We start from the raw sequence: 14,479 nt of genomic DNA, 5'->3' as shown, positions 1-14,479 counted from the left end.
TAATGTTTACTTACCCAAATTACTAATCTCATATATATATACTGTACTCTATACCATCTACCCGCATCCTGCCTATGCCGTTCGGCCATCACTCATTTATATATTTTTATGTACATATTCGTATTCATTCCTTTACACTTGTGTGTATAAGATAGTTGTTGTGAAATTGTTAGGTTATATTACTTGTTAGATATTACTGCATGGTCGGAACTAGAAGCACAAGCATTTCGCTACACTTGCATTAACACCTGCTAACCATGTGTATGTGACAAATACATTTGATTTGACTTTTATTTTGAAGGCAAAGCGCAAATTCCACGATTGTGGAATATTGTGGCTAGCTTCACAACACATAACCCGGGCCAGTCGAGCCTCACTAGCCAGATGAAGCCAGCTGGCTGCTTATAACGTTAGCTTTGAGCAACAGGGTTAAGTAGATGGCTAGCTATTTATTTTCATGAACTGACGTTCAATTTGAATAGGCGAACAAACAGTGGCAAATACTTACACACAAGGATTCCTAAATCATTGCTAAGAATAATGACTGCACTCAGCTAGCAATGAGGAATCGGCACAGAAGCGGCCCTCTTCCATGGGGCCAGACCTGATTGAATCAGCCCGGAATCGGGTATCGGACTCGGCCCTGAATCAAAATGAATGACTGCCCAGAAGCGGCCCAAATACATCAGGCCGTTTCCGTCTACCAGAATTCAGCCGACTTCGTCGACATCTTACCAGAATCTCACCAGAAGCAGCCCGATGCAAATTTAAATAAATGTATACAAAATTACCCACGAAAATCAGAAAAGCAATCAAAAAATGGTTTACCTTTGATGATCTTCAGATATTTTCACTCACTAGACTCCCAGTTACACAACAAATGTTCCTTTTGTTCCATAAAGATTATTTTTATACCCAAAATACCGACGTTTATTTGTCGCTTTATGTTCAGAAATCCACAGGAAAGAGCGGTCACGACAACGCAGACGTATATATTCCAAATAATATCCATAATGTCCACAGAAACATGTCAAACGTTTTTTTATAATAAATCCTCAAGTTGTTTTTAAAATATATATTTTCGATAATATATCAACCGAGTGTGTAGCTTTTTCAATAACAGCGGGAGAAACAATGGCCGCTTTACTCAGTTGCGCAAAACTCCTGACCCCTCCTGTCTCAGTCTCCAGTATTTATGCTGCAGTAGTTTATGTGTCGGGGGGCTAGGGTCAGTTTGTTATATCTGGAGTACTTCTCCTGTCCTATTCGGTGTCCTGTGTGAATTTAAGTGTGCTCTCTCTAATTCTCTCTTTCTTTCTCTCACTCGGAGGACCTGAGCCCTAGGACCATGCCTCAGGACTACCTGACATGATGACTCCTTGCTGTCCCCAGTCCACCTGGCCGTGCTGCTGCTCCAGTTTCAACTGTTCTGCCTTATTATTATTGGGCTATGCTGGTCATTTATGAACATTTGAACATCTTGGCCATGTTCTGTTATAATCTCCACCCGGCACAGCCAGAAGAGGACTGGCCACCCCACATAGCCTGGTTCCTCTCTAGGTTTCTTCCTAGGTTTTAGCCTTTCTAGGGAGTTTTTCCTAGCCACTGTGCTTCTACACCTGCATTGCTTGCTGTTTGGGGTTTTAGGCTGTGTTTCTGTACAGCACTTTGAGATATCAGCTGATGTACGAAGGGCTATATAAATACATTTGATTTGATTTGAAAACTCACTATGAGAGCCCCCACATATCCACTTACGCAATGTGATCCTTCACGCTAATTTTTTCAAAATAAAAGCCTGAAACTATGTCTATAGACTGTTGACACCTTAGGGAAGCCATAGAAAAAGGAATCTGGTTGATATCCCTTTAAATGGAGGATAGGCATGCATAGGAACAGAGAGGTTTCAAAATAAGAGGCACTTTCGCCTGCAATATCAGTTCTGTTATACTCACAGACAATATTTTTACAGTTTTGGAAACTTTAGAGTGTTTTCTATCCTAATCTGACAATTATATGCATATTCTAGTTTCTGGGGCTGAGAAATAGGCAGTATCAAATGGGTACATTTTTTAGCCAAAAACGAAAATACTGCCCCCTACACGCAAAAACTTAAGACCTTGAGAGTGGCTGAGGTGCACCCGTGACCAGCTCGGAAACCAGATGGCAAAGCGGCGAACGTTCGGTGGGATCGAAATGGTCGGTGATCTGTTTGTTCACTTGACTTTCCAAGACTTTAGAAAGGCAGGGCAGGATGGATACAGGTCTGTAACAGTTTGGGTCTAGAGTGTCTCCCCCTTTTGAAGAGGGGGATGACCGCGGCCGCTTTCCAATCTTTTGGAATCTCAGATGATACGAAAGAGAGGTTGAACAGATTAGTAATAGGATTAGTAATATGGCGGCGGATACATTTAGGAAGAGGGGGATTTTTAAATTATCGTGGATTTTTCAGTCGTGACAGTGTTTCCTAGTCTCAGTGTAGTGGGCAGCTGGGAGGAGGTACTCATATTCTCCATGGACTTTACAGTGTCCCAAAACATTTTGGAATTCTTGCTGCAGGATGCAAATTTTTGTTTCAAAAAGCTAGCCTTTGCTTTTCTAACTGACTGTGTGTATTGATTCCTGACTTCCCTGAAAAGTTGCATATCACGGGGACTATTCGAAGCTAGTGCAGTACGCCACAGGGTGTTTTTGTGCTGGTCAAGGGCAGTCAAGTCTGGAGTGAACCAAGGCCTGTATCTGTTCTTAGTTCTACATTTTTTGAAAGGGACATGCTTATTTAAGATGTGGGGGAAAGCACTTTTAAAGAACAACCAGGTATCCTCTACTGACATGATGAGATCAATATCCTTCCAGGATGCCCGGAAACAAAATCTACCCTACCTGGATGCCTGATTAGTGGAACAAGAGGAGGGTGTTCCTGGAGCAGCTGGGATGGGCACTTGTAACCCCACACATTCAAAGAAGGGAGCACCTCCCTCGCACAGCAGCCTCTGCAGCGCTTGTGAAAGCTGTTCAGGGGGCTGAATCTTGTCCTGATCCACCTGAGCTGCCCTCCAAAGAAGGACTGTAAAACAAATATAATGTGCTGCACATGTGAGAAATACATCTGCAAAGTCCATGCACACACACTTGCATACTGTCCTACATGTGCTAATTAGAGTTGATTGATTTATGTTCTTCACGTTTTTGTTTTGTATCTGTTATCTTATTTTATTCTTATTTATTGTTGTTGTTTATACACCTTGTGGGTGGGAGAAATGGTTCAAAAAACAGGAGAAGACTAGTATTTTGTAGTTGAATACCTCATTATACAGTGTATAAGAATATATCACTATGTTGCCAAAAAAGTTCAAGACTGTTATTGTTTCCCTTCAATAAAATCCATTCAAATCTACTTTCTGCACATTGCTGGTACTTTCTTAGGCTATACAAGTGCTATCTCTCGCTAAAAAATGCATGTTTACACATATGCAGTACCTTTAGCAATACTACTAATAATAAACCTCTACTTTAGTAAAGAAAACAATTATGACAGGTGTGTTGTAATAAAAACTAGTGGTGTCCACTGATTAAATGCAGTCTTTCTGCATTGCGAAGAGGGAAAATGGTCTGACAAACAGTGCTGTAGCTCTGCCACTTTCCAGCGAAGATGCGGAAGGGGCCATAGGCGGATTGAGACGCAGCTCATGCAAAAAAAAGATATCTAGCTAAAACTGACAGATTTTGATGGGGATTTATTTTATTATGTTACTTAGATTGACTCACCGGTGTCAATAGACTTTATATTTAGGCTTGCCATAACAAAGGGGTTGAACACAAAACATGTAAAAAATATATTTCCACTTCGACATTATGGGGTATTGTGTGTAGATTGTGTGTAGGCCAGTGACAAAACAAAATGTGGAAAGAGGGGTGTGTTTCCTTTTTAGGTGGTTTGACTTGTCTGCACAGGGCACTGAGTCATTTGTAATTCTATATAATGTAAAATATATTTAATAATTGATGTAGTGATTAAGAGAAACATGCTGTTTGACTCCCACCTACACTAGTATAGTAGATCGCTTAGGGTCATATTGTACAGTGTGTAGGTGGAGCGATCAAATCAGATCACAGTGTGTGTGTGTGTGTCAGCTTCAATGCATGGGAAGCTAATGAAGATGATGAATGAGGCATGACAACATTAGTACCCTGGTAGTAGTCCTTAGGGATACATGCACCCACACACACACACCCAAGCACACACATAGAGGACAGTGAAAGAGAGAGATGGGAGGGAGGTAGAGTAAAGCATATGTTTCAAAAAGAATAAGAGGGGGACTGAGAACGGGATAGAAGTTGAGGAAAGGGAATGGAAAATATCAATATCTCCTATTCCCCATTTATAATGCCTATAGGTCTAACCTCAGCAGGCTAACACAGTCTTGTTCAGGCACTTTGTTCCGTTAACTAGAGGGTATCTAGTTCAAGTCCCACTCTTGCTGATCCTGCCTCAATCGCTACATCACTATGATATAATACAGTGCGTTAGATAATACAGTGTAAACTGGGCCATATTGTAGCACCCACTCACTCATATCTGATGATTATTATCATATTAGTCTTTATTGAGTGGCATCAGGTGCACACAGGGTACTTAATCGGGACAGCTATCCCCCTCACTCACAATCTGTGTGTGTGCCTTTGTATGTCTGTGTGTGTGTGTGTGTGTGTGTGTGTGTGTGTGTGTGTGTGTGTGTGTGTGTGTGTGTGTGTGTGTGTGTGTGTGTGTGTGTGTGTGTGTGTGTGAGTGAGTGCACTCAGTTTACTATGGAAACTGCTCATAACAGGCCAGGCTGCCAACAGAATGAATAATGTCAAGTTATGTAATGTGTGTGTCATGCATAATGAACAGCACTTGTTTGCTCTGTGATTAATCTATCTATTGATCTGCTATTTTATGTATTCTAGTTCATTTGAGTGTGATGCAAAAGTCAAATCTCTATGAATTCTTTATAAAGCTTTTAAAAAACAAGTGCAATGTTTATTATTATAAAGTAATATAATCTAAAATTATACATATGGATCCTACCACCACCGTCTAAATGTCTTGCCAGTTTCTCCAGTTATACCATGCTGTGTTCCTGTAGTGTTTCTTTCCCTCGCAGTGCTACTAAGCCTAATTTTAACCCTTAACCCTTAACCCCTGACCTCTAACCTTTGTTTCCTCACCTGTAGTTTCAGTAGCGTCCAGACTGCCAGCTAGCTGCTCCAGTAGTCGCACTCTGGCTGCATTCCTGCGATGTTTTTTCCCCTCGTAGTGTTGCTGGGCCATCAGAGGATTGTTGAACCAGGCTCCACACAGACAGCAGTACTTCCCTGTCTCACCACTCCCACCACCACTACCCACCACCGCCACCGGGGGTGCTAGAGAGGAGGGCCATGGTAGGGCAGGTGAGGCATGGGGAGGGGTGGAGTCACTGGGCTGGGGGGTAGAAGGGGATGAGTCTGTGGGAGTGAGGGAAAAGGGAAAGGAGATAGAAGGGAACACGGAAAAGGGGGTAGGGTGGGAGATAGGATAATGAAGGGTGGGAGATAAGGGTGGGATAAGAGGGGCAAGAAGGAGAGGAGAAGAGACAACAATATAAATATAAGGGAAGGAGGAACAGGAGGAGGGAGGAGAGGGGGAGAGGAAGAGCACATTAAAATCATCTCAAATAAATAATAGACTACAAACATCAATAAATTCTAATTGTTGTAATGAGTCCATCGGAAATGACATCTACATCAAAACATTAGAGCGGTGTTGAGAGTCACACTAAGGCATGTGCACACGCATGCACACACACACAGTCAATAAGGTACCTGGCAAGACCACCTCAAAGGGGACTGCTGTGAGTACAGAGTGATATATTGCTCCCGGCCTGATCTATGAAGGCCAGATGAGGGTCAGAGAAAGGCCAACTGCAGTCCTGAGACCATCTTACTCTCAGACTGTCGAGGCAAAGCGTGTGTGTGTTTGTGTGTGTTTCACTGGTATATATGTTAATCGCGTGTGTGCTTGTCAGTGTGTTTTGTGTGTGCGTCATATGTTTTGTGTATGTGTGTCATATGCTAATGTCTCTGTGTGTGCGAGCACACACACAAGCAATCTCCATAGACAAACATTGGCAGTAGAATGTCTTTACTTAAGAGCTCAGTGACTTTCAATGTGGCACTGTCATAGGATGCCACCGTTCCAACAAGTCAGTTCGTCAAATTTCTGCCCTGCTAGAGCTGCCCTGGTCAACTGTAAGTGCTGTTATTGTGAAGTGGAAACGTCTCGGAGAAACAACGGCTCAGAAGTAGGCCACACAAGCTCACGGAATAGGACCGCCGAGTGCTGAAGCGCGTAGCGCGTAAAAACATCTATCCTCAGTTGCAACACTCACTACTGAGTTCCAAATAACCACAGGAAGCAAAGTCATCACAATAACTGTTCGTTGGAAACTTCATGAAATGGGTTTCCATGGCCGAGCAGCCACACACAACCCTAAGATCACCATGCGCAATGTCAAGCATCGGCTGAAAATGGTGTAAACCTCACCACCATTCGACTCAGGACCAGTGGGGACGCGTTCTAGCTGTCCGACGGACAAATCTGGGAATGGTGGAAGCCAGGAGAACACTACCTGCCCCAATGCATAGTGCCAACTGTAAAGTTTGGTGGACAAGGAATAATCGTCTGGGGCTGTTTTTCATGGTTCGGGCTAGACCTCTAAGTTCCAGTGAAGGGAAATATTAACACTACAGCATACAATGACATTCTAGATGATTCTGTGCTTCCAACTTTGTGCCAACAGTTTGGGGAAGGCCCTTTCCTGTTTCAGCATAGCAATGCCCGCGTGCACAAAGCGAGGTCTATACAGAAATTGTTCGCGTCGAGATCGGTGTGGAAGAACTTGACTGGCCTACACAGAACACTGACCTCAACCCCATCAAGTAGCTTTGGGATGAACTGGAACGCCAACTGCGAGCCAGGCCTAATCGCCCAACACCATTGCCTGACCTCACTAATGCTCTTGTGGCTGATGGAAGCAAGTCCCTGCAGCAATGTTCCACCATCTAGTAGAAAGCCTTCCCAGAAGAGTGGAGGCTGTTATTGCAGCAGGTGGGACAACCTCCATATTAAGGCACATGATTTTGGAATGACATATTTAATGAGCAGGTGTCCACATACTTTTGGTAATGTAGTGTAAGTGTGCGCGTGTACATGTCATGTCATATGGATGCTTCTATGTGTGTGACCATTCATCAGACATTTCTCTCTTCCCCCTCATATTCTGTAAAGATAAAAAAGAGAAGTGGATGTATTCTAGGTGACCCCGTTGAAAAATGGCAGCCTGGTTACCACGGAAACAGGCCATTAATAGCCCAAGCGCTGACAGGATGAGACCCGGGGTCACAGACTGTGGTGTGTGTTGTGAGTGTGTTGTGTGTGTGTGCGCGTTTGTCAATCTCTCTGTGTGTGTGTGTATGTGTGTGTGTGTGTGTGGCATGGAGCGACATAACAGGTCACTCATGACTCGCAGACGCCAGACACAAAAGGGAGTGTGTGTGAGTGTTTGCGTGTGACGGAAAGCATTTGAAAGTGTGAGCTGTGTATGTTTGCATGAGGGTGTGTGTGCATGTATGCATGTAAAGGTGTGTGTGTGAGTGAGTGCATTGTAAAATCCAAATCAAATCAAATAAAATGTTATTGGTTGCATTGTTAATGCGAGTGCAACGAAATGCTTGTGCTTCTATTACAACAGTGTAATATCTAACAAGTAATCTAACCATTCCCCAACAACTACCTAACACACAAATCTAAAAGGATGGAATAAGAATATGTACATATAAATATATGGATGAGCGATGGCCGAGCATCAGAGGCAAGATGCAAAAGATGGTATAAGATGCAGTATAAACATATGACATGAGTAATGTAAGATATGTAAACATTAATAAAGTGGCATTGTTTAAAGTGACTAGTGAGTCTCTCAGGAACCAATACACACAGACAGTCAGGAAAGCAAAGTAGCTTTTTCAAACAGAAATTTGCATCCTATAGCTCTAACTCCAAAAAGTTTTGGGACACTGTTAAGTCCATGGAGAATAAGAGCAACACCTCCCAGCAGCCCACTGCACTGAGGCTAGGTAACACTGTCACCAACAATAAATCCACGATAATCGAGAATTTCAATAAGCATTTCACTACGACTGGCCATGCTTTCCACCTGGCTACCCCAACCCCGGCCAAAAGCTCCGAACACCCCGCAGCTACTTGCCCAAGCCTCCCAGCTTCTCCTTCACCCAAATCCAGATAGCTGATGTTCTGAAAGAGCTGCAAAACCTGGACCCCTACAAATCAGCTGGGCTAGGCAATCTGGACCCTCTCTTTCTAACATTATCTGCCGACATTGTTGCAATCCCTATTACCAGTCTGTTAAACCTCTCTTTTGTATCATCCAAGATCCCTAAAGATTGGAAAGCTGCCACGGTCATACCCCTCTTCAAAAGGGGGTGACACTCTAGACCCGAACCGTTATAGACCTATATCCATCCTGCCCTGCCTATCTAAAGTATTCTAAAGATCGAATCGAATCCCACCGTATCTTCTCCGCTGTGCAATCCGGTTTCCGAGCTGGTCACGGGTGCACCTCAGCCACGCTCAAGGTACTAAATTATATCATAACCGCCATCGATAAAAGACAGCACTGTGCAGCCGTCTTCATCGACCTGGCCAAGGCTTTTGACTCTGTCAATCACCGTATTCTTATTGGCAGACTCAACAGCCTTGGTTTCTCTAATGACTGCCTTGCCTGGTTAACCAACTACTTCTCAGACAGAGTTAGGTGTGTCAAATCAGAGGGCCTGTTGTCTGGACCTCTGGCAGTCTCTATGGGGGTACCACAGGGTTCAATTGTCGGGCCGACTCTTTTATCTGTATATATCAACAATGTTGCTCTTCCTGCGGGTGATTCTCTGATCCACCTCTACGCAGATGACACCATTCTATATACATCTGGCCCTTCTTTGGACACTGTGTTAACAAACCTCCAAACGAGCCTTAATGCCATACAACACTCCTTCTGTGGCCTCCAACTGCTCTTAAACGCTAGTAAAACCAAACGCATGCTTTTCAACCCTTCGCTGCCCGCACACGCCCGCCTGACTAGCATCACTACTCTAGACGGTTCTAACTTAGAATATGTGGACAACTACAAATACCTAGGTGTCTGGCTAGACTGTAAACTCTCCTTCCAGACTCATATTAAACACCTCCAATCCAAAATGTAATGAACAATCAGCTTCCTATTTCGCAATAAAGCCTCCTTCACTTACGCCACCAAATATACCCTCGTAAAACGGATTATTCTACCAATCCTTGACTTCGTCGAAGTCAGTTACAAAATAGCTTCCAATACTCTACTCAGCAAACTGGATGCAGTCTATCACAGTGCCATCCGTTTTGTTACCAAAGCCCCTTATACCACCCACCACTGCAACCTGTATGCTCTAGTCGGCTGGCCCTCGCTACATATTCGTCGCCAGACCCACTGGCTCCAGGTTATCTATAAGTCGATTCTAGGTAAAGCTCCTTCTTATCCCAGCTCACAGGTCACGATAACAACACCCACCCGTAGCACGCGCTCCAGCAAGTATATCTCACTGGTCATCCCCAAAGCCAACACCTACTTTGGCTGCCTTTCCTTCCAGTTCTCTGCTGCCAATGACTGGAACGAATTGCAAAAATCGCTGAAGCTGGAGACTTACATTTCCCTCACGAACTTTAAACATCAGCTATCTGAGCAGCTAACCATTCGCTGCAGCTGTACATAGTCCATCTGTAAATAGCCCACCCAATCTACCTACCTCATTCCCATATTGTTTTGATTTACTTTTCTGCTCTTTTGCACACCAGTATTTCAAATTGCTCATCATCATCTGCTCATCTATCACTCCAGTGTTAATTTGCTAAATTGTAATTACTTCGCTACTATGGCCTATTTATTGCCTTACCTCCTCACACCATTTGCACACACTGTATATAGACTTAATTTTTTTCTATTGTGTTATTGACTGTACGCTTGTTTATTCAATGTGTAACTCTGTGTTGTTGTTTGTGTCACACTGCTTTGCTTTATCTTGGCCAGGTCGCAGTTGTAAATGAGAACTTGTTCTCAACTAGCTTACCTGGTTAAATAAAGGTGAAATAAAAATAAATAAAAATGTAGGCAGCAGCCTCTCTGAGTTAGTTATTGCTGTTTAGCAGTCTGATGGCATTGAGATAGAAACTGTTTTTCAGTCTCTCGGTCCCAGCTTTGATGCACCTGTACTGACCTCGCATTCTGGATGGTAGCAGGGTGAACAGGCAGTGGCTCGGGTGGTTGTTGTCCTTGGTTATCTTTTTGGCCTTCCTGCGACATCGGGTGCTGTAGGTGTCCTGGTGCGCAGGTAGTTTGCCCCCGGTGATGCATTGTGCAGACCGCACCATATTCTGGAGAGCCTTGCGGTTTTGGGCGGTGCAGTTGCCATATCAGGCGGTGATACAGCCTGACAGGATGCTCTCGATTATGCATCTGTAAATGTTTGTCAGGGTTTTAGGTGACAAGACAAATGTCTTCAGCCTCCTGAGGTTGAAGAGGCAATGCTCCTTCTTCACCACACTCTGTGTGGGTGTACCATTTCAGTTTGTCTGTGATGTGTACACCTAGGAACTTAAAACTTTCTACCTTCTCCACTACTGTCCCTTCGATGTGGATGGGGGGGGGGTACTCCCTCTGCTGTTACCTGAAGTCCACGATCATCTTCTTTGTTCTGTTAACGTTGAGTGAGAGGTTGTTTTCCTGACACCACACTCCGAGTTCCCTCACCTCCTCCCTGTAGGCCATCTCGTCGTTGTTGGTAATCAACCCACTATTGTTGTGTCTGCAAACTTGATGATTGAGTTGGAGGCGTGCATGGCCATGCAGTACAGGAGGGGGCTGAGGACGCGCCCTTGTGGGGCCCCAGTGTTGAGGGTCAGCGAAGTGGAGGTGTTGTTTCTTACCTTCACAACCTCGGGGAGGCCCGTCAGAAAGTCCAGGACCCAATTGCACAGGGCGGGGTTGAGACCCAGGGCCTCCAGCTTAATGATGAGCTTGGATGGTACTATGGTGTTGAATGCTGAGCTGTAGTCAAGGAACAGAATTCTTACATAGGTATTCCTCTTGTCTAGATGGGATAGGGCAGTGTGCAGTCTGATGGTGATTGAATCGTCTGTGGACCTGTTGGGGCGTTGTGCAAACTGAAGTGGGTCTAGGGTGGCAGGTAAAGTGGAAGTGATATGATCCTTGACTAGTCTCTCAAAGCACTTCATGATGACAGAAGTGAGTGCTCTGGGGCGATAGTCATTTAGTTCAGTTATCTTTGCCTTCTTGGGTACAGGAACAATAGTGGCCATCTTGAAGCATGTGGGGACAGCAGACTGGGATAGGGAGAGATTGAATATGTCCATAAACACACCAGCCAGCTGGTCTGCACATGCTCTGTGGACGCGACTAGGGATGCCGCCTGGGCCAGCAGACTCGTGAGGGTTAACACATTTAAATGTTTTACTCACGTTGGCCACGGAGAAAGAGAGGGCTGGCCCGCAGTCCTTCTTAGCGGGCTGCATCAGTGGCACTGTATTATCCTCAAAGTGGGTAAAGAAGGTATTTAGTTTGTCTGGAAGCAATACGTTGGTGACCATGACTTGGCAGGTTTCTTTTTGTAGTCCATAATTACCTGTAAGCCCTGTCACTTACATCTCGTGTCTGAGCTGTTGAATTGCGACTTTTTCCCAATACCAACATTTCGCTTGTTTGATTGCCTTGCGGATGGAATAACTACAGTGCTTATATTCAGCCATATGCCCAGTCCTCTTTCCGTGGTTAAAGTAGGTGGTTCACACTTTCAGTTTGCACGAATGCCAACAGCCATCCATGGTTTTGTTTAAGGTAGGTTTTTATAGTGGGTACAACATCGTCAATGCACTTCCTTAAAAACTCACTCACTGAGTCAGCGTATGGATCGATGTTATTCTCTGAGACTGTCCGGAACTTTTCACAGTGTCCGTGAGCAAAGCAATCTTGAAGCGTAGATTCCGATTGGTCAGACCAGCATTGAATGGTTCTAGTCATGGTTACATCCTGTTTGAGTTTATGCCTATAGGACATTAGGAGCAAGATGGAGTCGTGGTCGGATTTACCGAGGGAGGACCTTGTATGCATCGTGCAAGTTGGAGTAGCAGGTTGGAGTAGCAGTGGTCCAAAGCATGCTTGTGGGTCATTGTTGAAGATGTGCTTAGTGAAAGCAGAGAGAGTGGTTTGTTAGGTACATAGCCAAATACTGTAGTGTGAGAAAGCTATGATGCAAGATGGCTTGTCAAACTGTCTAGTTCTGCCATCTACACAGTGCTAGTGTCTTTAGAGTGCTACTCAGAAAATACCTTTCATTTTCCACTTCACATCTTCATCACATATTTGACATTGTCAGTCGTACACTGAGTATACCAAACATTAGGAATATCTTCCTAATATTGAGTTGCACCCTCCACCACCTTCCTTTTGCCCTCATGACAGCTTCAATTCGTTGGGACAGGAAAAACCCAGCAGCGTTGAAGTCCTTGACACAAACCAGCGCGCCTGGCACCTACTACCATAACCCGTTCAAAGGCACTTACATGAATGGCACACATACACAATCCATGTCTCAACTGTCTGAAGGCTTAAAAATCATTCTTTAATCTGTTTCCCCTCCTTCATCTACACTAATTGATGTGGATTTAACAGGTGACATCAATAAGGGATCACAGTCTTCACTTGTATTCACCTGGCCAGTCTATGTCATTGTCACGAGAAATTTCAATCCCAATGATAATAACTGACAATCAATAGCTCTGACCAATCCCCGAGATCTGGAAGACCATGGGTTTAATAATAATTAGTCAAAGATAGTACAGTTTATTCACGAGAGCGCTCTGAAGTCCATTATTCACACCCATTTTATAGCTGCGCACACAAACAGTAGGTGAGTTTTATCCTTCTCCATAGTTCTCACCACTGTGTATCACTACCCAGCTGACAGTTCCATTCCCCCGAGATTAGGGAAACCTTGAGTAGTACTCCCTATGCTATCAAAGGTTTCTCAGAGGCCTAGCCAGGTCGGTTCAAACACAGTTGAATTGTTCTTCGGTATTTTCTTAGGCACACACAAGTTCAAATCCTAAACTAAGCCTTGCTCAGACAGTCTGTGTTTTTCCACTATACAGATACATTGTTTAATCTAATTCTGACTAAAACTACACACATCATCAGATTATAATTTTATGATTCTAATCAATTTCATACAATTATAAGGTTTCAGAGTGGAATTATTTAATCATTATCTTTCAACATATAAATGATTTTATCAGTCACGGAAAGAGCAAGTGTTCTCAATGTTTTGTATACTCAGTGTATATCGGTATAATATATCTGATGGCTCTGTAGGATACATCATTGCCTTGTCCATGTCTTAGGTGCAGGGTTGGTTGAGTAACGCATTACATGAAATCCGTTACATGTAAGGGATTACCAAAACATGGTAACTGTAATCAGTTACGTTACCAGCAAAAATATTGTAATCAGATTACAGATTCTTTTGAAAAACGAGATGATTACTTAAAAAATAAATCTTGTGACAGTTGTTTTCTCAGTGACATTCAAATCATCATTGAAAAAACGTGCAAATTTAAGTTTGTTCCACCTGAGCGAGTCTGACCACAAGTCAGAGACCACTATGATGACACACCAAATGTGTTTAATCGATCGTGGGAAAAGAGCAGGAACAGGCTTTTGTAGGCTACAGACCAAGGTATGTCTTCCAATGGTGCGACTGCTGTCGGCATCCAGAGATGAATAAACACTTAGAGGTAAGGATGACAGCAGTGGTGTAGTCTAAGGCGATACGGATATCACTTATTATTGACATCTACATAGCACATTGATGTGAATCACACTTCTGCTCTCTTATTTCGATATTTGAGTCTTGTGAATTGTGGCTGCTTTCTGTTCACAAATCTAAATGTGTATTTGAACACAATAATGGTTGAATTCAAGAAGTTTAAGCTGCCTATCAAATATTGTTTTTGAAACCAGTGGACAGCCAGTGAAAAATGTGTTCTTGAAACAGCTGCATAGTGCAAATCCCAGCCTATGGAACAAAAAGAGGACTTGTATTGCTCAATCTAATTAATGCTGATAAAAAACAAAATCCATACTGTAGGCCTAATGGACACATGCTCAAACTCACACACTTTTGATAGACTTAAAGCGGCAATCTATAGTTGCTACATCCATTTTTTTGACTTATATATACAGTTGAAGTCGGAAGTTTACATACACTTAGGTTGGAGTCATTAAAACTTGTTTTTCAACCACTCGACAAATTTCTTGTTAACAAACTGTAGTTTTGG

At 43.4% G+C, this 14,479-nt stretch overlaps 1 protein-coding gene across 1 annotated transcript in view; it reads right to left on the bottom strand.

Annotated features, from left to right (window-relative positions):
* The window catches only part of LOC121847430 (zinc finger matrin-type protein 4-like), a 150,558-nt gene that overhangs the window by 93,460 nt on the left and 42,619 nt on the right, over positions 1-14,479 (bottom strand). Inside the window, exon 3 of the mRNA XM_042328335.1 lies at positions 5,212-5,487. Within this exon, the coding sequence (XP_042184269.1) occupies positions 5,212-5,487 (276 nt within the window). The remainder of the gene's footprint in view (positions 1-5,211; positions 5,488-14,479) is intronic.

Source organism: Oncorhynchus tshawytscha, linkage group LG01, assembly GCF_018296145.1.
Source record: "Oncorhynchus tshawytscha isolate Ot180627B linkage group LG01, Otsh_v2.0, whole genome shotgun sequence".
NCBI lineage: Eukaryota > Metazoa > Chordata > Actinopteri > Salmoniformes > Salmonidae > Oncorhynchus > Oncorhynchus tshawytscha.
The sequence above is the reverse complement of the archived record's forward strand: the minus strand, read 5'-3'. Positions and strand labels throughout refer to the sequence as shown.